This window comes from Quercus lobata, chromosome 10 (assembly GCF_001633185.2).
Source record: "Quercus lobata isolate SW786 chromosome 10, ValleyOak3.0 Primary Assembly, whole genome shotgun sequence".
In the NCBI taxonomy this organism is placed as follows: domain Eukaryota; kingdom Viridiplantae; phylum Streptophyta; class Magnoliopsida; order Fagales; family Fagaceae; genus Quercus; species Quercus lobata.
This window is the reverse complement of record NC_044913.1, coordinates 57026264-57052237: the sequence shown is the minus strand read 5'-3', so window position 1 is coordinate 57052237 and position 25974 is coordinate 57026264. Positions and strand designations below refer to the sequence as shown.

General features: G+C 34.2%; 1 protein-coding gene across 1 annotated transcript; it reads right to left on the bottom strand.

The window, feature by feature from the left end:
* Positions 1-45: 45 nt before the first annotated feature.
* LOC115963429 (disease resistance protein RGA2-like) lies at positions 46-9464 on the bottom strand. Its single transcript, XM_031082424.1, has 12 exons — positions 5719-9464; positions 5516-5607; positions 5360-5426; positions 4774-5114; positions 3256-4049; positions 2918-3125; positions 2736-2835; positions 2492-2597; positions 1771-1872; positions 1553-1604; positions 952-1242; positions 46-738 (listed from the first exon to the last, which is right to left on the bottom strand). The coding sequence occupies exons 1-2, from the start codon at positions 9381-9383 to the stop codon at positions 5601-5603; spliced, it is 3672 nt and encodes a 1223-aa protein (XP_030938284.1). The 5' UTR covers positions 9384-9464; the 3' UTR covers positions 46-738; positions 952-1242; positions 1553-1604; positions 1771-1872; positions 2492-2597; positions 2736-2835; positions 2918-3125; positions 3256-4049; positions 4774-5114; positions 5360-5426; positions 5516-5600.
* Between the last annotated feature and the right edge of the window lie 16510 nt (positions 9465-25974).

Sequence of the window (25974 nt, the reverse complement as noted above, 5' to 3'; positions counted from 1 at the left end):
GAAAACTAGTTTGGATTTTAAAAAAATCTCCAAACAAATTAAAAATACCTAAAAGAAAAGTAAACATTTACAAAATCAACAAAGATTTACATGGTTCAACAATAGCCTACATCAACGAGTGATGGTGTGGAGAAAATTTCACTAATCAAATATGGAGATTACATGAGAGGCAAAAAGTCACTTTCACAAAACTCATACCCCAAATATACCCTAAAAAATCTCTAAAAAATACAAAGTTTTAAGGCTTCACCTAAAGAGAAGTTTTTCTACTCTCTAATCGTTGCACAGCACTGCAGCCCTCTCTTTAGTTAAAGCAACGTATATATAAAAGTTGTCGAAGTCAAATAGTTTTCCTAGTTATGTTGAATTTTCAAGATCATGCTCCTGATGATTCCCAAAGTCCTCAATCAAACCGTGTGGCCAAATATCCTCCTTGATAGCTTCAATCATAGCCATGTATTCCACTTCACTGGTTAATAATACAATAGTTGACTGCAGTATCGACCTCCAACTCACCGGAGGTCAACCTCTAGCTTCAGAGTAGAACAAAGATTATCCAGATCTTCTCCAGCATAGTCTGAATCAACATATCCAGCTAAATGTCTTCCAACAGATTCATCTCTCAATTAACTTGAGAATGACCATATCCTAATCTTGCACATAGTGACTAGGTTCCACATTGACAGCTTGAGAAATGTTGGGCCGAGACGATGAGTGCGTACTACTGCATATGCAAGGCTGCCAACCAAGACAACCAAATCTGTATTAGAGCTTCTGATATCACAACAATAACATCACAAGGTACACAAAAACACACAAAAGACATTTCTTTATGTTCTACAATATCAATGGTTAAACCGAATGACAAAGGATAAGGCATTAAATAACACTAGTTATTCTTTTACAAGTCAAATATGACTGTAAAAACTGTAACAATGACAGTAGGTATACCTTTAGTATCTAAGTCAGGTCTTGGAGAACTCATTCTATTGCTGCAGCAGATGAGGTTACCACTTTTCCAGATTGGAGTCTTATATACATGCAGCAATGATTCCTCTACTGACCACCACAATTCAAATTCAGATGCAATTGCCATTAGCTTTTGATGTTTTCCAAGATATCAGCCCAACGAATTGAAGAGCAGAACAGCACTAAGGAGTGAGCATCAGCTATTGACATCAGCTTCCGACAAGTGAAGTTTAAATTTAGTTGAGATTGTAGCAAATCAGACAACTTCAGGACCTGTATAAACAAATATTCAACATAAATTTAACCAGGAGAAGAATATGATAAAATGTGCTAGTGGGTGTTTTGGGTTACAAGATAAAGTAACACATTTATTAATAGCAAAGCTTGAAGCTCAAAATGTTGACTAGGCATAAAGTTGTTCGGCCTTGTTTAGAAATTAGCAGCTATAGCTTCATTTTGGGGTAGAATGTAAAATTAGTAACGTAAGACATTTTAGATCTAGCATTCATACCGGTATGTTCTATCTTTTTCCAAGAAAACTGCATATTGACTTATAAAAAAAAATGAAAACTGCATACTGTACCATGTTTCAACTTATCACCGACGGTGAGGCTTTTAGTGTATAGGAGCTACAACTGAAATTGGATTAAAACAAAGTAAGATATTTTAGTCATGGCTGACTTCATTGATGGAAATTTTAAGTCATATTTCTGAGTAGTACAATTAATTCCAAACCTAATGGTACTAATTGAATAATTGCAAATAAGAGTCAGATTACAGAGACATGTTCATTTGCCTTACCCATGCAGTGTAGGCTAGTTCTTTTAGAACTTTTGAATGAACTAGATCGCCCAAGCAGCATATCCTCTTAGTTAAGACAGCAAGACTGCTGAGAAGAGAAGACTGTACCAGACAAGTGAAACTCAATTAAGAGAAGCTAGTATTATAAAATGTAATATGGCTTGCCAAAAATTGTGTGAACTTGAAATCAGACACAAAATTAAATTTGCTAGTGGGTTGTTTAGGCTACAAGATAAAGTAACAGAGTTATTAATAGTAAAGCTTAAGTCTCAATATATTGACCAGGCATAAAGTTGTTCAGCCTTGATTAGCTATTAGCAACTATCACTGCAAAATTAGTTTATGTAAGCAATTTAGATTTAGCTTTCATACATGTATGTTCTATCTTTTTCCAGCAAAACTACATACTGTATCTTGCTTCAACCATTCATTGACAATAAGTTTTTTACTTTTTAGCATAGGAACTAAAATTTTTTTTTTTTTTTTTTTTTTTAAGTGATAAACTTTATTGAGACCAAAATAGTATCTCCCAAAGTATACAGGAAGCATACAGTTGGTTATTAAAATTATATAATAGCACAGTAAGATATTTTTGTCATGACGGACTTAATAAATGGTGGTTTTTAGCTCATATTTCTGAGTAATACAATTAATTTTTTTAAAAAAATGGTACTAATTGATTGCAAATAAAAGTCAACTTACAGAGACATATGTTCATTACCTTATCCAGTCACTGTAGGCTAGTATCCTTCAAACCCTTGTATGAATTGGAGCACCCAACGGGTTGGCCTCTTAGTTAAGACAACAAGATTGACAAGAACAGAAGGCTGTAGCAGACATGTAAAAATCCATAAATGAAGCTAGTATGTTAAATATCTCTGGTAAAGATATGTAGAAGTGATTTTATGTGGAACAATTTTGACAATCAATCAAGCGTGCAAGATGGCTAACCATCAAATTCATACCTTAGCAAGCATTGAAGTGTTGAAGTCACTAGAACAAAGGGTACTAGGTGAGGCCACAATAACCGGATAAGATTTGATAGGTGGAAGATCTGTTGGGAATCTGTGTAGCTAATTTTGGTTAGCATCGTCCACAATCAATTTCAAGGAATCTAACCAACTTATTCACAAGAAACATAGCTTACCAAAATGCAGAAATTCAAAAAGCTTTTAATAAGCCACCATACTCATGAATATGTGTAGCTTCTCAAGTGGCAAGTTCATTGTAATTGTACCAGCCCAATTGAAACAGGAATATGCCATCCTGCCACACTGTTGGAGTATGTCATGGATCTTGCCCTCTTCTAATTGGTTAGGGGAGTCATCAAAATCTTTTGGGAGAGTGGCCATTCCCTGTTTTTATATCCATACTCATACATGACTTAATGTGTAAAACTTTCAAATCATTCAGAGTAACAAAATGAAATTTTAAACCAAATGGTAATTTTTGAATAATAGCCGATAAAAGTTATATGTCCATTACCTTATCTACTTACTATTAAGAACTGTTCTTCCAACACGTTCATGAATTGGAGCATCCAAAACAATTGGCCCTTTCATTAAGGAAAAGCTTACAAGAAGAGAAGAACAAAACTGACATTAATTGAAGCTAGAAAGATATGAAGAAGAAATTATTTGGGAATTATTTGGGCAGATATATACCATAGAGTGCAGTAAAGTTCAGATGTTGATGAAAAAAAGGTCCCTAGGTTAATCAACCATAACCCAGGAAAAAAAATAAGATTCAATGGGTGTATGACATACTGGAATTCATTTTATTAGAAAAGATCCATTGCTAAGTACGTAGGAGATGGAATGTAAAAGCTGGAGAACTTGGACTCACTTGATATTTTGTTGGTTGACAAAGGTAGTAGAGCTATCACGCAGAGTAAACTTGTAAACATTTGCAGATAGACACAATAATAGTCCAATTGGCCAGCAACCAGAAATTTCACAGGTTATAACGAAGATGGCTTACCAAAAATTTGGAACTTGATATCAGACACAAAATGAAAAGATGCTCTCTTTTGACTTGAATCTCAGGTTGTTCCTCTTTCTTGGGGAAATTAAACATGCCATTTAAAGAAAAGTCAAATGATAGAATTTCACAGCGCTTTGCTCAAATCCTTTGTCAGCTGTTTGAAGGGAATGAAATAGATTGAGAGCCTATTGATCAAATGTGACCTTTTATTGGAACATTGAAAAATAACTGGCATCTTTAAATTAACGAGGCATTCCACCACATCCAGTGCTGGTAGAAGTTCTGGCTTCTTGCAACTGTTAACAGACAGATGATGTATAAAGGAAAGGTTCCCCAACTACAAAACAAAAAAAATTCCATTCTTTCTAATTTGTGGTTTTAACTTTTAATTGTTATGGTGCTGTGTGTTGAAGTAGATGAGGCAGAGACTTGAGGTAAGCATAAAATCCCTAAGCATTTAGTCTTGTCCAACAGAAATCGATCGTTAGTCCTAACGTCTAGGCATTAAACTGAAACAGTGATGCAGATTCAACGTCTAATGCAAAGATATGATAAAACATTCATTAGAGTTTTCCAAATATCTATCATTGAGCTCATCTATAGTCTTAAACATGTGAAGAGAAAATCTCCAGGATGCATGATTTCATTCCAATGCATAGAAGATGCATAAGAAAAAAAAATGAGCAGCATAGAAAAAGATAGATTAATAAAACCTTCAAGAATCCAACTTCAATGACAATCATAACATGTGCAGGGTCCTCAAGCTCTAATTGACATTAATTTGCCACAAATTTTGAACATAACAAAGAAGAATGAAATATTAGAAGATAAAGGATGGTGCCTGACTTATTAAGTTCAATAATCTTCACGAACACAGTCATTTTGTTCTATTGCATTGTAGTCACAGTTTTTATAAATTCAAGAAATCTAGCATGCACACAAAATAGAGAAATCTGAAGGTTTCGTTTAGTTAAGAGGGACACCTCAGAAGAGAAGAATATGAGATTGGAGGAAACTCACAAATTTTAATTAACTTCAACAAGATGGGAATCAAATTAACACCCTGGCATTACAAAATCCAGCTATTTAACCACTCTGGCAGCAAACAGTTCGAAATATTCAGCTTTTCTTGTAAAGTGAGCATTAGATGGTAGTAAATTCTATTAAATTTCCAACCACTTTGGCAGACCTTCCACTTAGCTAACAACAGAGAGCATCTCTATTGGCATGGATTGCGCTTCTTCCATAATTTGCTCCAGAAATTAGCCATCTTGTTCCCAAAAATTCAGCTCTTCATGAAAGGAAAAGTTGCCCCACCAATCCAGCAAAGCGTTAAGATCATCCAAATATGATACCTTCACCTAAGAATATTATTAAATGTCAAAGTTTGACCAATTTGAATAGAAAATGCAAAGTACCACCCATGGAAATACATATACACTACGCTTGCTACTTTCACAAGGTTTAGCAAGAAAGATGTTGTCTTTAGCTTTCATTTTCGCTCACAAATTTTTTTAACCATGGCAGATGTTATAAATCTTGATTTTAAAGATTAGATATCATGTATAGAATGCAATAGAAACAAAGACACAGGAACTTGAAGTACCTGAACTTGTTTTGCACATTAATGCATTTCAGTTCTTTCCCCATTTGCATAACAACCACGGAATAACCTACAAGCACATCATTTTATATTTGGTTCCTTAAAAAAAAAAAACGGTTTACTAGAAAAGAAGAGAAAGAGATGTTTAGATGGAATTACCACATTATTTCTTCTGTATAATTGGAACACGGCCAATGTTGGGCCATTTTCTGTGACTGGGGATGCTGAAAATTCAGCGGCTTCTCTAATATCTTGATTATCGTTTATTTGGAAAAGTGAAAAGAGTATGAATGATATATATATAATTTGTTCATTCAAAGGAGAGTATATGAGAAGAGGATTTGAGGTATCAGAAAAGTTACATGTGAATATTTGGAATGTGGGCAATCTTCAACCACTCAGCCCCGCTCCGCTCTGCATATCTTTCCTTTAACTTGGAGCAACTCGAAATAGTTAGTTCTTTAAGGGAAGAAAGGTTGGCCAACCACTCAGGTAGAGTTTCTATTCCATCAAAACGAAAGATAACCAGAGTTTGAAGGGCAGTGAAATGTTGAATTTCGGCCGGGAGAGAGTTGAGTTTAGCCCAACCTTTCAAGTGTAGAATTTCGAGCGTCGTATGAGAGTGTTGGATGAAATTGAGACTGGGAAAAACATCCAGCTCCTCACAATACCCACCAATCACCAAACTCTTCAAGCATTGTAATGACCCCTCTGGCAGACACGTGATGTTGCCGCAACCTTCAATTTGTAATCTTGTAAGAAAGCACAACTCTCCTAGATGTGGAATTGATTTGAGATTATCACACCAGTAGATCACTAATTGGGCAAGAGAATGGCATTCTTGTAGATCTGGAATTGATGTGAGATAATGACACCCGTAGATATCTAATTGGGCAAGAGAATGGCATTCTTGTAGATCTGGAAGTGATTTGAGATTATGACACCGGTGGATCTTTAATTGGGCAAGAGAACGGCATCCTCGTAGATCTGGAAGTGATTTCAGAGCAGGACAACCTTCTACATGCAATTGTGAGAGAGACGTACATAATTGTAGCTTAGTTAGATCTTCAAAACCACACTCTTTTATACTCAAGCGGCGTAGACGACCTTGTATACGTGGAAAACACTTCAGCTTAGGACAACATCGTATTTTCAACTCCTCGAGGAAAATGAGGGGTTGCGAGGTGTCCGGTATATAACTCAGATCCTTACAATCTTCTATAGCGAGTGATTGGAGAGTAGTACAGAAAAGTTGCTCTGGCACAAAAGTGAGTCCTGACGCACAAATAATATGGGCGGACTTGAGTGTGGTAAGATTGCTGCTAATCTTTTCCAAAGCCGTGTTGTTGTAGACTGCAAAAATCGTTAATTTCTGTAGAGACGGAAAATGACATATTGGGGCACTCCTCAGTTGTTCACAATATTGAATGGTCAACTTCTCAAGACAAGGAAACACTACACGTGCTGGAGGTGCATCCTTCCACTCCACTAGTTTCTTCATACACCAAAACTTGAGCGTTCTTAATTTCGGAAACAATACATTATTACTAGAGCCGTAAAACTCAACTCCAATACATGTCACGTCATCCATTGCCAATATTTCTAGAGCCTTAAGGCGGGGTAGATGCCCGAGGGTGGGAACTTGTTCACATTTGTAGCACCTATATAAAATTATCTGGATCAAATTGTCAAAAAGCGACATCCATGATGGGAATTTCTTTCCAAGAAAGCCAGAAATTTTTATGGATTTCAAATTTTGATGAGGACGGAGGCCTTCCAACACTTCTTCGTCATTACAATGGTTGACTTTTCTATTTTCATAAAGACTCCAGTGAAATCTTAACTGGTTCATTTTCGCCTTTATTGCTAAATTTGCACTTCTAGCTTCTTCTTGATCTCTCACATTCTCTAGATGCGTAATGTCTAATTCTCCACTAAGTTGATTCAAGCATCCCAATTCCTCGATCTGCTCACCTGCATCTTGACCCACAATGAAACATGACAAAGTTTGTAGACAATTCAAATTCCCCATATCTTTAGGTGCTCGCTTGATCTCATCATAAACATTAATATAAATATGCCTCAAGTTATCCAATTTTTTTAGATCTTCTGGAAGCTTTTTGAGATAATAGCAGCCTTCAAGTCTTAAAGTTTGCAAATTGTAGAGCTTGGTGATGGAGTTTGGTAATGCTTTGATAAAAGCATTTGAGATGTGGAGAAGCCTCAAGTGTACCAAATAACCAATTGAGTCTGATAACTCTGTTATCTGATTCCCAGATAATTTTAGAACACGCAAGCATTTAAAATCTGATAATATGTTTACAGACATAGCATTTTTTGAAATAAGTGTGCGCATTCTCCGAACATGGTCATTTGAAAGTGGAATTTTTGGTACTATTTCCCCATCATATTGGATTAATAAACGCCGTACATGATTGATGTCATCCTGTACATGATTGTTATTATCTTGTGAATCCTCCTCCAAAACCAAAGTTTCAATTTTTGAAATTGAGAGGGCAAGATCATGTACCAAATCATGCATCTTACAACTCTTAACATTATCATAATCATCCTTTTCCACATCCTGAAATAAGGAATTTGTTAACAAGATATCAAAATGCTTGTTACCAATATCCTCCATTACTACACTACTTCCTTGAGCTGGTTGAAGAAACCCTTCAGCCATCCAAAGCTGAACTAATTCTTCCTTGTTAATCACATAATCTTTGGGAAAAATTGAACAATATGCAAAACATTGTTTAATAGATGGTGATGGAAGATGATCAAAGCTCAATTTTAATATCCGAAACATTTCATTGTTATCATGTAGAGATTTCCAAACTTCACTATTTTGAATTGCCAACCATTCATTTTTCTCTTTTTTATTATACATCATCCCTCCTAAGACTTTTGCAGCTAATGGAACCCCCCCACATTTTTTGGCAATATCCATTCCAATAGCCTCCAAATCTGGAGATAGTGGAACTCTTTCATTAAGAGATACTTTTTTCTTGATTATGGACCAACATTCAACGTCTGAAAGTATTTCCAACTGACACTGGGGAAGTGTCCCCGTGATATTTGCCACATTGTCTTTACGGGTCGTTACAATAATGTTGTTTCCAATATTTGAAGTAATTCCCAACAAACAACTTACTAAAGCATCCCATTTAAGTGACTCTTCATTCCATACATCATCAAGTACTAGAAGATATCTTCCTCCCTCCAACTCCTTTTTAAGTTTTTCAAGTATTGCATTCTTTGTTTCTAATAGACTTGAGTTACCTGTAAGTGATTCTAGAATGCCTCTTAAAATTTTTTTTTCATCAAAATCATCGGAGACAAATACCCATATTTTCTTATTGAAATAACTCTTTACTGACTCATGATTGTAGACCAGTTTTGCTAAAGTTGTTTTCCCCAAACCCGCCATTCCTACTATGGGAATGATTGAGAGCTTTTCACTAGTTGTATCTGTCACTAACTTCACTATTTCTGAAACACGATCTTTCCTTCCTACAACTTCTGAATTATCAATAAAGCAGTCTGTCTCTCGGTTTAGCATAGTATCAAGATTAGCATTTATTGATTCGGCTCTAATAAGTCGAATTTCATTTATTGCTCGATCATAAATCTCTTTTAGTGAATCAGCAATAGTCTTAACTTTGTTGGCCATCTTGAAACTGAATGCAGTGGGTTCTGAAAATGAAGAGGAGCATACCTTTCTCTTCCTTTGGTTTTGGATCTCTACCTTTCGCCGAAGAAGCTCGTAAGCATGCTCATCTAGCACGTCATCAGCATCATAAGCAACATCTTTAAGCCTCTGCAGCCAAAGCCTCACGCTCTCTTCTTCCACTTGCCTTTTCTCTGCATCAGCCAGCAAAGCTTGAACCATCTCTACATTCTCGCGAAGCCGTCTCAGCTCATCCTCAAAGCCCCAAGCAAGGCCAATCTGGTCAGTAACCAGTGTTAACAGATTTCCTAGTATTCCCTTAGCAAATTCAGTAACAATAGCCTCAGCAGCCATGATTTCTTCGGTACTCAAGTAAGTCACAAATATGCTGGTAGTATTTGGGAAGTAGAGAAGAATTGTGACGATAAAGAATAGCAGTTACTATTTACGGAGTATTTATATAACTTTCCAAAATATAAATTTATTAACTTTTTTAATAAAATTTTTCTAAAAGTAAATTTATTAATGTACCTTAACCGAACCTTTTTATTTATCCGAAAAGATAAAAAGCATCTACTATTATTTTTAGTGGACAACTTTTTTTTTTTTTCTTATTTTTTAGTGGGGATTTTTTTTTTTTTTTTTTTTTTTTTTTTTTTTTTTTTTTTTTTTTTTCACGCGTCTTTCAGGTCCGTGTCTTTTTTCTAAAAGGATCTCTATGGGATGGGAGATAACCATGTGCTGGAGCTTGTACTTTTTTTTTTTTTTTGATAGAGAGTGCTGGAGCTTGTACATCATCCTTAAAGATTTGTTAAATTTTGATATACACTCATACATTTTTAAAATTATGTATTAAAATTTTCTCAAAAGAAATATATATATATATATATATCTATATGTATTCAAAACACAAATTCGGTTTAAAATGTGAAATCAAGAAATTTTAGATAAAATTGTGAAATTATCTGAAATCATATTTTAAGGACACTTTCAAAAAAAAGAGTATGAAATGTGTGCAACAGTAAATATGTAATAGTTAATACGGTTAAGATTTGAGATAAATATAAATATTAGATTATATCTAGGTAGACTCAAAGAGAATCTCTAAGCTGGTTATATATATATATATATATATATAATTAATTAATTAATTAATGTTCTTAAGACGTTTATTAATGAACTATTATTTTAATCCCAATTTGAGATTTATGTTTTAGTTCATTGGGATTTGTGTGTTTGTTAATCACCAAAATAGTCAAGCATGGGATAAGACATAATTAAAAAAAAAATGAACAATAAAATAGCATTGAAGTTATTAACCGGTGTGTGGGTGTGGGTTTATTCATTTTTTGGGCTAGGTCTTAGGGTCTGTTTAGATTGAACTTATTGTTACTGAAATTGAAAACTGAAAACTGAAAGTACTGTAACAAAATAATTTTTAAATATGTGAATAATATCGTGGGACCCATTTTTAATATTTTTTAGTGCATGAACAGTGCTGCTACAGTACTACTACAGTGCGCTACAGTGCTTATTGTCCCTGGAACACGTGAAGTGAGGAAAAAAGGAAAAGAAAAAAAGGAAAAAAAAAAAAAAAAAAAAAAAAGGAAAAACGCAGCTTGGATTCAACGGAAAACGCTGAATCCAAACGGCACCTTAGTTTAGTTGTTTTTTAACCCTTAAATTCCTTCATCCTCTCTTTCCAATCAAGAACAATTTGCAAAAAAAAATTCTGCATTCGAGGCAATATACATTAATTTTGTGAAAATGCTCCAAAACTTTTTTACTTTTTTTTCCTTTATCATCATTTACTACACGAATGTAGAACAGAAATGGATAAACCGAAAGAACAAATATGCAAATTAACAGTAAAAGGATATGTAATTTTGTAAAACCAAAATCCCAACTGAGCCTAAATAAATAAAATAAAAAATCCCATAATTGAAGCATTGATAGTGATTAGGGCCTCTAATTTTAAGGATAAAAAGGATGGTAGCATAAAGAGAACCGATACCGTGTTTGTAGAAAGTGTGATTTTTCTAGATAATGATGATTAACGTTTTGGATAGTTTTAACTTTTAAGAGTGACAAACTACTATAGAAGAGTAATGAACCAAAAAAAAAAAATTACACATCTTAAAAAATATAATAAAAAACGAATGAAGAAGATGAATTGAAGTGGGAATGTTTTGATTTGGAGGCTTACATAAATAATGTTGTGACATTTGCTTTAAACAAAACACTTGCAAAATAATTATCTTTGACTATTTAATTTCATCTTTGCGAGGAATATTAAAAAATAAAAGGAAATAAATAAATAAAATAAAAATAAAATCTCAAAAGCTTACCGATAAATTAAGTGAGATTTATAGATATTACATTGTAAAAAATTTATTTAAAAAAAAATTGATGTTTACCATGAAATACTACCGGCGAGGCAGCAACTACTCGTATTAATTATACCATCATTTAACCAAAAAAGATAAAAAGCAACAAATATTTTTTTTCTTTCTTTTTTTTCAATGGGGAACATCTTTTTTCACACGTTTATCAGGTACGTGTCTTTTTTCTAAAGGGAGCCTTCTGGGATGGGACATTACCATGTGCTGGAGCTTGTAGTCTTGTAGATACTAGATCTGTCATTAAGATTTGGTTAGATCTTGATAAAGACTTGGACACACTCGCTTTAATCATGACTTTTTTTTTTTGGAGGATCACGCTTTAATCATTACTTTGTTGCTCTAGTAAGACACAGATATGGTAAGTATTTGGAAAGTAGAGAAGAATTTTGATGTTAAGGCTCCGTTTGGATTGAGCTTATTGTTGCTGAAACTGAAAATTGAAAACTGAAAACTGAAAATACTGTAGCAAAATAATTTTTAAATGTGTGAAAAGTACCGTGGGACCCATTTTTAATATTTTTTAATGCCTGAACAGTATCGCTACAGTATATAAACAGTACTGCTACAGTGCAAAACAGTAATTTTTGTCCACCAAAGTCAACATATGCGGGCAAAAGAAAAAAAAAACAAAGAAAACACAGTGATCAAAACGTGGACACAGAAAACGTGGGATCCAAACGCCCTCTAAATATATATTTTTTAAATCTAAATGGAGCCTTGTAGGACCCAAGCCCTCATCACTATCTTCTTTAATTTTTCATGTTCACATTCATGCTTAAAAATTCGTAATTTTTTTTTTTAGACAGAAAAATGTCACCGTCCTTATTACAAATTGCCTTCCACCGATAGTGATTCACGTTCTGCTATATCTCTTCTCATCTTCAAATAAATTGTTCTTTTGGGAACTCCTCTTAATCGCAATGCCACTCGTTGGAACAGTATTTCACCCTTTCAAACATTTTTGAATGGAATAAAAATAATGAATTCTCTAAAAATATTGATTTATGAATTATTTTTAGAAATTTGATTAATTTATCATTAATGTTTAAGAGAAAAATACATCTTATGGTTTAATGATGATCTAAACTAAACTCTTGGAGGTAATGTGCAAAACAACAATGCAAAAAAATTGTATATAGTTAGTTAGATAACGTTTGAAACAATAAAGGAAAGTAGCATCTCGAGTTTTAGAAACTCGAGATCCATATTACAAAAAACCACATGAATCTCGAGTCTTGAAGACTCGAGTTTTATGCGAAAAAAATTTCACCTATAGTGGCGTTTTTAAGCTTTTCAGTGACGTTTTAAAACCCTATAGCGACGTTTTCTTGGAAATTTTTTTTTCTTAAGTACAGATTTATGGAGGCCTATAGTGGCATTTTTAACCCCTATAGTGACGTCTTATAGACCTATAGCGGCGTTTTTATTCAATTTATGGAAATCGAGTCTTTAAAACTCGATTTTCAGCTTAATTTTTTCCCACTTTATACTAATCCACTTACAAATCGAGACTTAAAAACTCGATTTTTATCTTGGAAATCGAGTTTTAGACACTCGAGATGCTAGTTTTCAACATTGTTTTGAAACGTGACAATTAACTAAATTTTTTAATATTTATTGTTATTTAGAAAAAAAATTCAAACTCCTGTCATTCGTGTTTAAAAGTAGTGACTCCTTTTGATTGAGGTAGTTTTAATTCAATACAATCTTGAGCCTAATCAAGTTTAGGTGAAACACAAATTCAATCACGTAGGAGGAAAAAAAAAATCAAATCTTACCATTGTTTAAATTTTGGTCCTCTTCACCATATAAAACCCAAACTTAATCATGTAAAAAAAAAATTAATAAAAGAAAAAAAAAAAAAAAAACCAAAACAAAGAATCTTAGTCGAAGTCCAAATTTTGGTCATCGTCAATCGTTACCATCATGATTGTCAAAATCACTATTTAGATTGTAAAATTACACAATCTTACGATCTCACCTTATCAAAACATTTAGAATCACACTAAGACCATAAAAATTCTAGGATTGTATATGACCATAGGATTATATGGGATTCTATCGATCTTACTATTCCTACCGAAATATAAATTTTTTGTTTTCTTTATGAGATAAATTTTTAGTTTTGATGAAGTTTTAAGAGTTTTTATTTTTTCATATGATGTGATGGAATGAATTTTAGCTTTTTCTAGAAAATTATGTTCACAGATAGGGAAATGCTTTCTAGTTTATAGTGTTTTATGTTCATATTCATGCATTGAAAATTTTTCAATATATATATATATATATATTTTTTTTTTTTGGAGACAAAAAAAACTTTACCTTCATTATTAGAAATTTGAACACCGTTATCTTACACCCCTTTTAGGAATTAGGATTTGGTGCAATAGTTATGGCTATTGCATCATGTAATACCTCTTACATCATTTTTATATTTTCAAAATTTTTAACTTTTTTTTTTTTAACTCTCAACTTTTTTTACTTTTTTTATTCAATGAGTGGTACTAAAAATTAACTTTTTAAATTTTAATATGAACCGTTGAAAAAGTATTCCATTGTGAAATAGCTAGCCAAATCTCAATCCAACCTGAAAGGTACTTATTAATGGTTCGCATGCAATTATCTTCCACCGATTTCATTGTCTTGACGGTACAATGTGCGTGCATGCATGCGGTACTTTCTGCTCTATTTTTTTTTTCATTTTCCATGAAATTTCTTGTTTGGCAGGCTCCTCCTAGATGCCATTACTCTGAAGAAATCTAATATTCAAATCCCCTTCTATTATTGTAACAATTAAATTATTAAAATTATCTTCTCATATTTTTATGGTAATTGATTGAATCAATTGATCTAAATAGTTATAAACTGTATTATCTTGTGATATCATATGTTAATTGAGATATGGTTTTGTGCATGGTTGATAGTTTTGTATTGGTGTTCAATACTTGTGTGTATATAGTACTAGTAGCAATCGTATTGAATTACTGTGTTAATATGTGTATGTATCGTCTCGTATTTCAGGTTTTATGGTAATTTGCTGAATTAATTGATTAAATAATTTTTAATATTTAGGTTTATTTATTTATTTTAAGACTCCCATAGGTTAACCTGAATTTACTTTGAATTATCATAGATCTAAAACAAACAGTAAATTCAGATACTTTTGATCCGAAACCGATCAGTTTCTCATGTTCACATTCACGCTTTAATAATTTTCACCTCAATTATTACAAATTTTGATCACCTATGGAAACCAAATCCGGAGTGAATCGGATGAAAGGTTTACGGTAGAAGTTGGAATTAACATAGGGTATCACGGTACCAAGTGATGGGCGAAGCGGGGGTCTGGCAATGATGTGGCGTGAGGGTGAGGCGGTGTGCTTGAAGAGCTGCTCAAATACCCACATCGATGTGGTGGTGCAAGGTGAAGGCAGGGCAAATCCGTGGAGGGCAACAGGCTTTTACGGCCACCCCGACTCTAGTAAAAGGTACATTTCTTGGGATCTTTTGGTGGCTCTGAAAAATCAGTGTGACATGCCTTGGGTGGTATTTGGTGATTTCAACAAAATCACTCATCCCGATGAAAAGCTGGGTTGGTTGGATCGGGATGCACTCCAAATGCAAAATTTTAGGAATTGTTTGAGTTATTGTGGACTGCTTGATTTGGGTTTTGTGGGGCAACGATTCACGTGGTGCAATGAAAGGTTAGGGGAGCAGAGAACGTTGGTGAGATTAGATAGGATGCTAGCCAATGAGAAATGGCTTGGGAAATTTCCAATGGCACAGGTCCGGCATGTCTCTATGGCAGCATCAAACCACTGTTTGCTTGACTTGTCGCTTAGGAAGAGCAGTCCCTCAAAGCCGAAGAAAAGGAGATTTGTGTTTGAGGCGATGTGGGTTAGGGATGAAAGGTGTAGAGAAGTGATCGATTCGGCGTGGGAGTCTTACCAGGACGTTACAAAAGATAGCATTGTTGACAAAATCATAAGATGTCAAGCTCAACTTAAATGGTGGAACCAGCGAGAGTTCGGGAATGTGAATACAAGGTTGAAACATTTAAAGGAAAGATTGCAATTCCTAGAAGCACAGAATCTGCTCAATGAGACAGCAAGCGAAATCCGAGGATTAAGGAAAGAAATAAATGAGACATTGCAAAGAAAGGAAGTGATGTGGAATCAAAGGTCAAGGGAACTTTGGCTGAAATGTGGGGATAGAAATACGAAGTTTTTTCATGCAGCTGCTTCTCAACGACGAAAGAAAAATAGGATTGATGGGATTACTGAAGAAGGGGTTCGGTATGAGAGGCAGGAGGATATTGAGAGGGTGATTCTTGGGTACTTCTCAAACATTTTTAGCTCGAACCAACCAAGCTCTTTTGATGCATGTTTGAGTGCAGTGACGCCTCGGGTCACCCAAGAAATGAACTGTGAATTGTCGAGACCTTTTAGGGAGGAAGAGATTAGAGTGGCATTGAACCAGATGCACCCAACAAAGGCTCCCGGCCCCGACGGTATGTCTCCAATTTTTTTCCAAAAATATTGGGATGTGGTGGGTCAGTCTGTAGTAAATTGTGTTCTCAAAATTCTGAATACGGGTGTTATGCTGAAGGGCTTAAACGAAACATACATCTGTCTTATCCCAAAAGTTGATTGTCCTCAAAATATTACTGAATTTAGACCAATAAGCTTATGTAATGTTGTGTACAAAATTGTTTCCAAAGTTCTTGCGAACAGGTTGAAGAAGATCCTACCGGTTGTGATAGATGAGTCTCAAAGCGCATTTGTCCCGGGAAGGCAGATCACAGATAATGTGTTAGTGGCATTTGAGATGATGCATTGTATCAACCAAAGGAGGAAAGGCAAAAAAGGTCTGATGGCTATTAAGCTCGACATGAGCAAAGCCTATGATAGGGTCGAGTGGGCATTTTTGGAGGCAATAATGAGGAGATTGGGTTTTCAGGAAGGGTGGATCAGGCTGACCATGTTGTGTGTATCCACAGTTTCCTATTCGGTGCTAATCAATGGGGAACCAAAAGGCAATATCATTCCAACAAGGGGGCTGCGACAAGGGGATCCGATATCCACCTACCTTTTCTCTACTGTGTGCTGAAGGTTTAACTGCTATGTTGAGAAGGGAGGAGAGGGAAGGGCTGATAAGCGAAATTTCAGTGTGTCGAGGGGCACCTAGGATCTCTCACCTCTTTTTTGCTGATGATTGTATAATTTTTGGGGAGGCATGTGTAAAGGAAGGAAATAGGGTGCTAAAGGTTCTAGCAGACTATGAAAAGGAGTCGGGGCAAAAATTGAACAGAGAGAAGACGTCGCTCTTCTTTAGCAAGAATACATGTGGAGCTGTCCAAGAGGAAATAAAAACTAGCTTTGGGGCACAAATTATTCATAAGCATGAAAGGTATTTGGGATTGCCTACCCTAGTGGGGAGGGGAAAAAAGAAGGCGTTTAACCGTATAAAGGATCAAATTGGGAGGCGGATAGCGGGGTGGAAGGGTAAGTTGCTATCTGCAGCAGGAAGAGAGATTCTTATTAAAGCGGTGGCTCAAGCAACAACGACGTATACTATGAGTTGCTTTAAACTTCTGGATTCCTTGTGCAAAGAGTTAAACTCCATGGTTAGCCAATTTTGGTGGGGACAAAGAGACAAAGAAAGGAAGATGGCGTGGATGTCTTGGGAGAGGCTTTGCACACCAAAATCGGAAGGTGGAATGGGGTTTAAAGATCTAAGGGCCTTTAATATGGCGCTTCTTGCAAAGCAAGGGTGGCGGCTTAAGCAAAATCCAAATTCTCTTTCCCATAGAGTGTTTAAAGCCAAGTACTTTGCGGGGTGTTCATTCATGGAGGCACAGGTAGGAAAGAAGCCATCCTACGTATGGAGGAGTATCATGGCAGCAAGGGAAACCATCGAGGTTGGCTCGAGGTGGATTGTGGGGAATGGGAAAAGCGTGAAGATTTGGCATGATAGGTGGCTGCCTTCACCAGAGTCATTCAAAGTGACGAGTCCCCAAGGACTGGGCACGGAGCTGGAGAGGGTGGATCAACTCATTGACAGTGAGTATGGAGGGTGGAAAACAGATTTGATCAAAAAGACGTTCTTTCCTCTGGATGCGGAAAAAATCCTTAGTATCCCATTGAGTCCACGGCTGCTAGAGGACTCTAAGGTGTGGGTTTGGTCAAAAAATGACCTCTTTACGGTTAGGAGTGCTTATTGGGTGGCCTTAAAGCTATTGCAGAAGTCAGGTTCCTCCTTAGAAAGAGGAGAAGGGTCGGACAAAGATAAAATGTCTCAGTTTTGGCAAGGAATTTGGAAGCTGGAATGTCCAAATAAAGTAAAACATTTCTTTTGGAGGGCTTGTAGGGATATCTTGCCAACTAAATTCCTTTTGGCTGCAAGGAAAGTATGTACTGATGACAGGTGCGACATGTGTGGTGGCTGTGAGTCTTCTGGTCACATTTTATGGGACTGCAAGTTTGCAAAGGAGGTTTGGAAGGAAGCTGAGCTCGGGGTGCCTGTGCTAAATCACCCAATAAGGGATTTTGTGGATGTGGTTTGGGCTTTGAGAGAAAGAAAGGTGGATTTGGATTGGGTTTCTTTTGCTATTACGGCGTGGCTCATTTGGAACAACAGAAATAGTTTCAAACATGAGGGGAAGTCCAAAGAGGCTAAGAGAATTGCTAAGGAAGCCCGTGAGTTGGTGAAGGAAGTGCAAGAAAGTCAGAATCCAAGTTCGCAGAGAATGGCATTGGGCTGCAACCAATGGAGACCTCCGTCGAAGGGGAGGTATAAGGTAAATGTGGATGGGGTGGTATTCGCGAAGATAGGGTGCTGTGGTGGTGGGGTGGTCATTAGAAATGAGGAAGGACTGTTAATGGGGGCAATGAGTAAAAAAGTACATTTCCCCCTTGGGGCCATGGAGGTTGAAGCGATGGCGATGGAGGAGGGAATTCAGCTGGCTAGGGACTTAGGACTGAAGGATATTGATATGGAAAGTGATGCTCAAATGGTAGTGTTGGCTGTTGGAGGAACTGACCCAGGCCCGTGCTCAATACAGAAAATTGTGGAAGGGGCGAAACAGGGGCTGTTTGCTTTTAGCTCGTGGAGTTGTTCTCATGTGCGCAGACAGAGCAATATGGCTGCTCATCTTATGGATAAGGAAGCTAGTAATGTACAAGAATGTCTAATTTGGGTGGAAGATACCCCCAGTGTTATTGTATCTCAAATTCATATGGATGTTATTGCATTGGACAGTTGTCCTAAGTAATGAAAGTTAAGTACTGGTTTACTATCAAAAAAAAAAAAAAAAAAAAGTCAATTATTACAAATTCTGCTCATTTCTGAACACTTCTGGTTAGGTATTTCACAGTTCACATGCAACTGTTTTCCACTGATTTCAAAGTATGTACAAAGTGCATGAGTCACTTTCTGCCTTATCTCTGCACATCTTCCAAGAAATTATGAAATTATATTGTGCTTGTTTGGCGGAACTCCTCTGACTGCCACTTCTTGGGCAACAATATTTGACCTTTTGACTATTATTATATAATATTAATTAAACGATTAGTTTATCTTTAATGTTTAAGGAAAAAAAAAAAAAAAAACTTATAAGTTGACATTGATTATGGGTTGCAAAATTTGAGACAATCTGTGAATCTAATAAGACTAATCCGTTTATAAATTAGTTATGGGTTGAAGTTAAATGGGTTTAGATTATATTTAAGTTGATATGGTTAACTCGTTTAATAAATGGGTTGTATTTGTGTTTAACATGTGAATCCGTTTGACTCATTTAACCCATTTAGTTTATAAAGTTATTAGTTATTTTGATATAATTGCTAAATTTATTATTGTTTTTATATGTTTATTACTATATTTATAGTTATAATTGTATTTTAATTTTAGATATATGAGATAATGAGAATTGATAAAAATTATATAGAATAGGTATGACCTATTAATCAAATAGATTATTAAACAAGTCATACGTATTGACCTTTACATGAATTGTCAATTAAACAAGCTAAACATGTCGGATTAGGTCGACCTGTTTAATAAACAGGTCGTGTTCAGGTTAAGAATTTTTAACATGTTTACTAAACATGTCAGATTCAGATTAACTGATATAGTCGAATACTCATCACTCAACATGACACAATCCCGCGAACTAGAATTGCCATCCTAAATGTTGATCTTAACTAAACTCCTGTTTTCATTGTCTAAAAGTAGTTTGATTAAGGTAGATTCAATCCAATCTTAACCCTAATCAATTTTGGGTGAAACCCAAACTCAATCATGTGGGAGAGGAAAAAAAAAATCAAATCTTATCGGAGGTCTAAATTTTGGTCCTCTTTTTCGAGTATCGTGTCAAACCCAGACTCAGTCAGGTTAAAAAAATAAAAATAAATAAAATCTTACCCCAAGTCAAATTTTAGTAGCTGCTTTTTGTGTAGGGTCTGGTTGTAGTTTTTTCCCTTGCACTTGGGGTAGTTGTTTTCCTTGGCTAACTGCCTGTAGTTAAGCCTGGGATTTATACATTTTTTTTGGTTCGTTTTTAATGAAAGTTTCCAATTAGTTCTCCAAAAAAAAAAAAAAAAAAAAAATTTGGTCATCATCGCCAACACACCATCCACTTGAATAATTTTCACCCCTAGGGGTGAAAATTTGGCGACGATGACCAATATTTAGGTTTTTTTATTTTTTTTATTTTTTTAAAGACTCTAATAGGTTCACCCAAACTTACTTTTAGGGGTATGCAGAAAATCCACCGACTCGTCAAATTCGATTTGACCCAACCCAATCTGGTGGGTTGGGTTATAAAAATTTTTTTTATAGCGGGTCGGATTAGGTTTGGGTCATAAAATTACAAACCCGCCAAACTCGACCTGATCCAACCCGCCCATATTTAATATATATTTAAAATATATTATATATTTCATAATTTTTTTTAAAAAAATCAGCTGTATGACACTTTTATATATATATATATATATAAATATATATTATATATTTAATAGTTTTTTTTAAAAATCAATTGTTGAGTAGCATTTCCTCGATTCCTCCTACTAATACTAATTTAATATATATATAATATTATATAATTAATAAATTTTTTTAAATAACCAGTTATTTCTATCCTATATAAAATACAATTAATTCACACAAACCCTAATAAATTAATAAATTACTATTATTTTTTAGTTATTAATATTGTGTGTCTTTAAGAAGTTACATTAATACTAATCTTTAAATTTTTTAATATATTAATATTTATATTTTTTTCTACTCAATTTAATAATAATAAAAATAAAATATCAAACCCAGGATTCCATCGACGATACACACCCCTACTTTGATTTTTTATAGATCTAAAACAAACAGTAAATTCAGATACTTTTGATCCGGATCAGTTTCTCATGTTCACATTCACGCTCCAATAATTTTCTCCTCAATTATTACAAATTCTGATAACTTCTGAACACTTCTGGTTAGGTAGTTCACACTTCACATTTAGGTCTGTTTGGATAGAATTTATTATACTGAAATTGAAAATTGAAAATTAAAAATATTGTAACAAAATAATTTTTAAATGTGTAAATAGTACCATAGAACCTATTTTTAATGAAAAATTATTAAAAAGTGAAATTTGTGAATTCATAAGAAATGCACAAATATACTGTTTACGGACAAAAAGCCAACAAGTGTAGCTAAAAAAGAAAAAAAAAGGGTTGAAATGCATTGAAAGTAAAACGTAGACGCAAGAAGCCGAATCCAAACAGTCACTCAATTGTCTTCCACGGATTCCAAAATCTCTTTTGACGGTACAAGTGCATGAGTCACTTTCTGCCTTATCTCTTCGCATCTTCCAAGAAATTATTTTGTGCTTGTTGGCCCTTCAAGTGCTCTTCAAAGACTTAAAAAAGCTGTATCTTTATTGAAGTTCTTCAAGTGGAACGTTGGCATCTTTACTGGCAGTATAGAAGATTATGTTCCATTTTGGAATATTGTCGTTACATGTATTTTAGAATTTATAAATGCATCAAGGGTTATATGCGCCCTCGATCCCCTTCCCAAATTCTCTCTCCATTTTTTTTTTTTCCAGTCAAATCCTGATATTGAGAGGAGTTTTTGTAGAAAATTGTTGGCATCTATGACTGATATTGAGAGGAATTTTTGTAGAAAATTCTTGATACCTATAATGATAAGAGGATGTTAAGGCCTGTTTGATTGGAGGTATAGAAAAGTGAAGAGATTGAAGATATTTTAGTTTTTCCTCATGGTGTTTGTTTGGGGGTAGAAAAATGTTGGGATTGAAAACTCTTTTGGTTGGTTGAGAAGATAAATGAAATGATAGGAAACAAAGTTTATATAAATTTACTATTATATTCTTATTAGATAAAACAAAAAGTAACTGCGTTATATTTTTATTAAAATTTTGTGTATGATATTCTATGAATGAGGTCTTTATTTTCTTTAAATAAAATTTTATAAAAAAAGAAAACACAAGAAATTCAAGACCCAAATCTGACAAGAAAAGTCACAAATGAGCACTGAAGAAGAGAGAAGAGAGAAAAAAAAAATGAGACAACATAAGAAAAAGCCACAAAAAAAGAAGAAGGGAAAAAGCTAAAAAAAAAAAAAAGAACATGCTAGGGGTAATATTGTCAGGAACAACAAGGAGCTTTTATCATTGTTTTCCATCCTATATTTTCTTCCCAAATTGGGGAGATAGAGTTTAGTTGGGGTCAGGGAGGAAATTATTGGACCCCAACATTTTCTTCCCCCTTTTCCCCTCCAACTAAATACATATTTCATTTATTTTCTCTCTTTCATTTTCTATCCCTCCTATTTTCACCCAAACCAAACACATTCTTAGTATCACTCACTAATTAAATGACATGATGGTCATGCTTTCAAACCTGAATACTTAAAAAAAGGTGAATTATTTTATGTGATCAATGGAAATATGAGGATTATGGTAATATATTATGCTCAATAGTTGATGGCATGAGTTGAGTACTTGAAGTATTGCCCTATGTAACCAAATATGGATTTTATTTCCTTTAATTCTTATGCTTGCTAGAAACAAATCGGTACACTAGTAGCAAATCGGTGCAATGCATGGAAACGTATCAATCTATATGTATATATAAAGAATTTCTTTTGAATGTAGAAATTTTGATATTCAATTGTAGCAATTTTATTGATTTCTTAAATGATAAGCAACATAGTTATATGTTAGCTTTTAATTTGTTCTCAATAACCTATTTGGTCCTACCAAAAACCTTGTAGTTCAAATCTCTTTCCTCTATCATAATTATCAATTATCAAAAAATAACCTATTGATCTAGATACTTTGTACGTATTTATAGCATGGATGTTGTAAAAATTTGAAATGTTATTCAAATATGTATTCTCAAGCCATACGGTGATACAACTGCCTTCAATTATTTCTTATTTTTTTTACTAGTTTTCAATTTTCATTCGCAAAATAAATTTATAAATAATTTTTTAAAAAAAAAGAAGGAAAGAAAGTGCCTAAAAACACCTAGTATCGAATGATATTAATAAAGTACTTTGAATAACCATTAAAATCCGAAAGCTATCTAGCTCTAAACTTTTAATATATTGTATGGCTATGAAAAATGGAATCACCGATTTGTTAGCTTAATAAGCCCATCACTCCAGCCCATTAGCCTTGAGAGTAATTAGGGGAAACTGTTTTGTTCGGGCTGACAAATTAACCCCTAAGGCCCATAAATTTTACTAGTTAAAAGAACACTCCACCATGGAGTAATTAGGGGAAACGGTGTGAGCACATACATATTCCGCCCAGTGGGTAAAATGGTTCCAGAAAACCGGCCCATGGAAAGCCATTGACGTTGTCACGTGTTAGTCGAAGTGCACAAGAATGTGATAGCCAAAATTAAATCCCAGGGAACCAGCTAGCGAGGCCGATGAACTTGGGCTTATTCTGTATCTGCGACAAGCCTAAGACAAGCCCTACGAATGCTCAGTGCCAAAGCCCATCCAAATGGGCAGTAGGACCACAAGACACTGCTAAGAGCATCTTCAATAAAGTAGCTGAAGTCATTTTTTTGAGAGCAAACCCAGAAAATCAGCTCCAATTGATTCTCTAAAAACAAAACTTTTTTAATTTTTTTTTGAAGTTGTTACAGTAATTCTCTTGATATAGAGAAAATTGTGGCAACTTCAAACAATATTTCTCACTTAAAATAATCATTTGGTTGAATAAAAAAAAGATTTTTTCCTCTTTCCTTACTTTCTCTTTCTTCCTCACGCTCTCTATCTTCTTTATCTCAACGGCTAAAAAATGCAGAACACAATCCAAACATGAAAACAATTTTTTCTCATAAACCAAATGAAATCAGAACAATAAAAAGAAAAAAAAGAGAGACCCATCTGGTTTTTTTTCTCCACTGGCTCTCGCTCCCTCTCTCAAATGAGATTTTTCATATTATGAACTTTTGTCTGTGATGGTCCGTCGAGTTGTAAAATTACGCAAGAGGTATGTGGTGAGAAATTAACTATGTACTGTCAGGAGTAAAAGAAGTAGAAAAACAAGAACAAAAGTGAAGATAGCGAGACGAGAAAGAGAGAAAGAGCTGGGTGTTCTGGAGTGAGGTAGAAAAACAAAAAAATAAGTGAAAAAAGTGAACATAAAGAGAGGAGTGGGTATATGTGTGCGGAGGAGAAAGAACAAGACAAAAAAAAAAAAAAAAAAAAAAAAAAGAAAGAAGAGACGTATGGATGAAAAAAAATAAAGAGAAAAAGGAAAAATAAAATAAAGAAATAAGAAATCAAAATTGAGAAATGCTACCATAATATTTTCACAATAAATTTTAAGTGAAAAATTGTTATTAGCTAATATTGGCAAGTAAAAAAAAATTTCAGTAATAGATTCAAATTAAAACTAGTAACAATTTATCACATATAATTTTTTTGTGAAAATATTGAAAAAATATTGTTGACATAACACTTCTTAATAAAATTAAATTAATCTTACAACTCACTTTATCGTTGTAATAAGTGCTCAATGATATTTGTTAAAAAAAACATTATTGGAAAATTTAAAAATATTATCGTTGGAAGATTAAAAAATATAGATGTTGAGAATTTGAAAAATATAACCATTATGAATGAATGAAGGAAGATTAAAAAAATAATAAAGAAATAATGAAGAAATAATATTTTAATGGGATAGAAAAAAAAGATAGAGAATCTATTGGAAAATGTGTTTGAAAAAATAAGTGAGCAAAAGGTAAAAGTCACTGTTCATTTTTTAAATAGTACAAAAATTTGGAGAAATTGCTGAAAATGCTCTAAGACCCACAAACTGCTATTTTTGCAAGATTTCATGGTTGCTGCCCTTTCACACTTGCTAATGTAAATCTTTCGGACTTGAACTTTTTGCATGTGCGTCACGTTTATTTCCGCGAAGAGAGAAATACATGGTACTTGCAACCAAGATAAATTTTTATATATCTTACTCTCTTTATATATTATTACTACACATCTTATATAATATTGCTTAATCTCGCTAAATATATTTGTTTATCCTTGATAGGCTATCATTGTAGGCACAACACATTTGTTGAAGCACTAATGTTCGAATCACTCAACTCTTGCCAAATATCATGTGACGCGATACGAGGACTCCTATCACGCCAAGCCACCACAAGATGGTAAGCTCCTAATCAATATATTAATAGAGAAATAGTTAATAATTAATTAATCATGCATGAGATATGTGTAGCAGATTACAGAGTATTGTACTACCAAATCTCTATGTGCTCTCTTAAAGTTATAACTTATAAGACTTGTACTATACAAAAAATGTGTCGCTCTTCTAAATTCTCCTACCTACCATCCTTTCTTCTAAACCCATTTTTTCCAGAGACCCCGTAACTCCTCTCTACCTTCTCACAATACAAATTCTTCTTAGCGGCATCTTCTAATTTTGATCGTATTGAACTAAAGTTTCACAAATACAAATCATTCTCATCACAAATCATCTCATTACTTGCTTTGTCGGACTAGTTGAGGTGGTTGTCCAAACACTATCATTGCAACTAAGCATGACTCATCAAGGTATGCTACAAAGGCTTTAAAATCATTTTCTTCTTGTATTTTCTCTCTATCTAGTACTTCGTGTTATGTTTTTTTATCTATCTAGTTTATATGTTAGTGCCATCTAGCTATTTGATAAAAGTCCATAATGAAAAATTAGTACAAGAAACTCTTAGATATATGTGTTTTTTTATTTTATATTTTTTTTTTCTTCCCTCTTTATCTTATTTATAGGGAAAAATGCGCATACACCCCTGAACTTTAGACTAGTGGCCAAGGCACCCCCTTAACTTTTATATTAGCCAATTTACTCCTTAAACTTTACATAACTGTCAAATTAATACTTCCATTAGTCTACTATTAATGTGATAACAGAATAGTCACGTGTAACTTTAAAATATAAACTCATCCTATGAAATTGAAACCCAAAGGATTACCATAAAAAA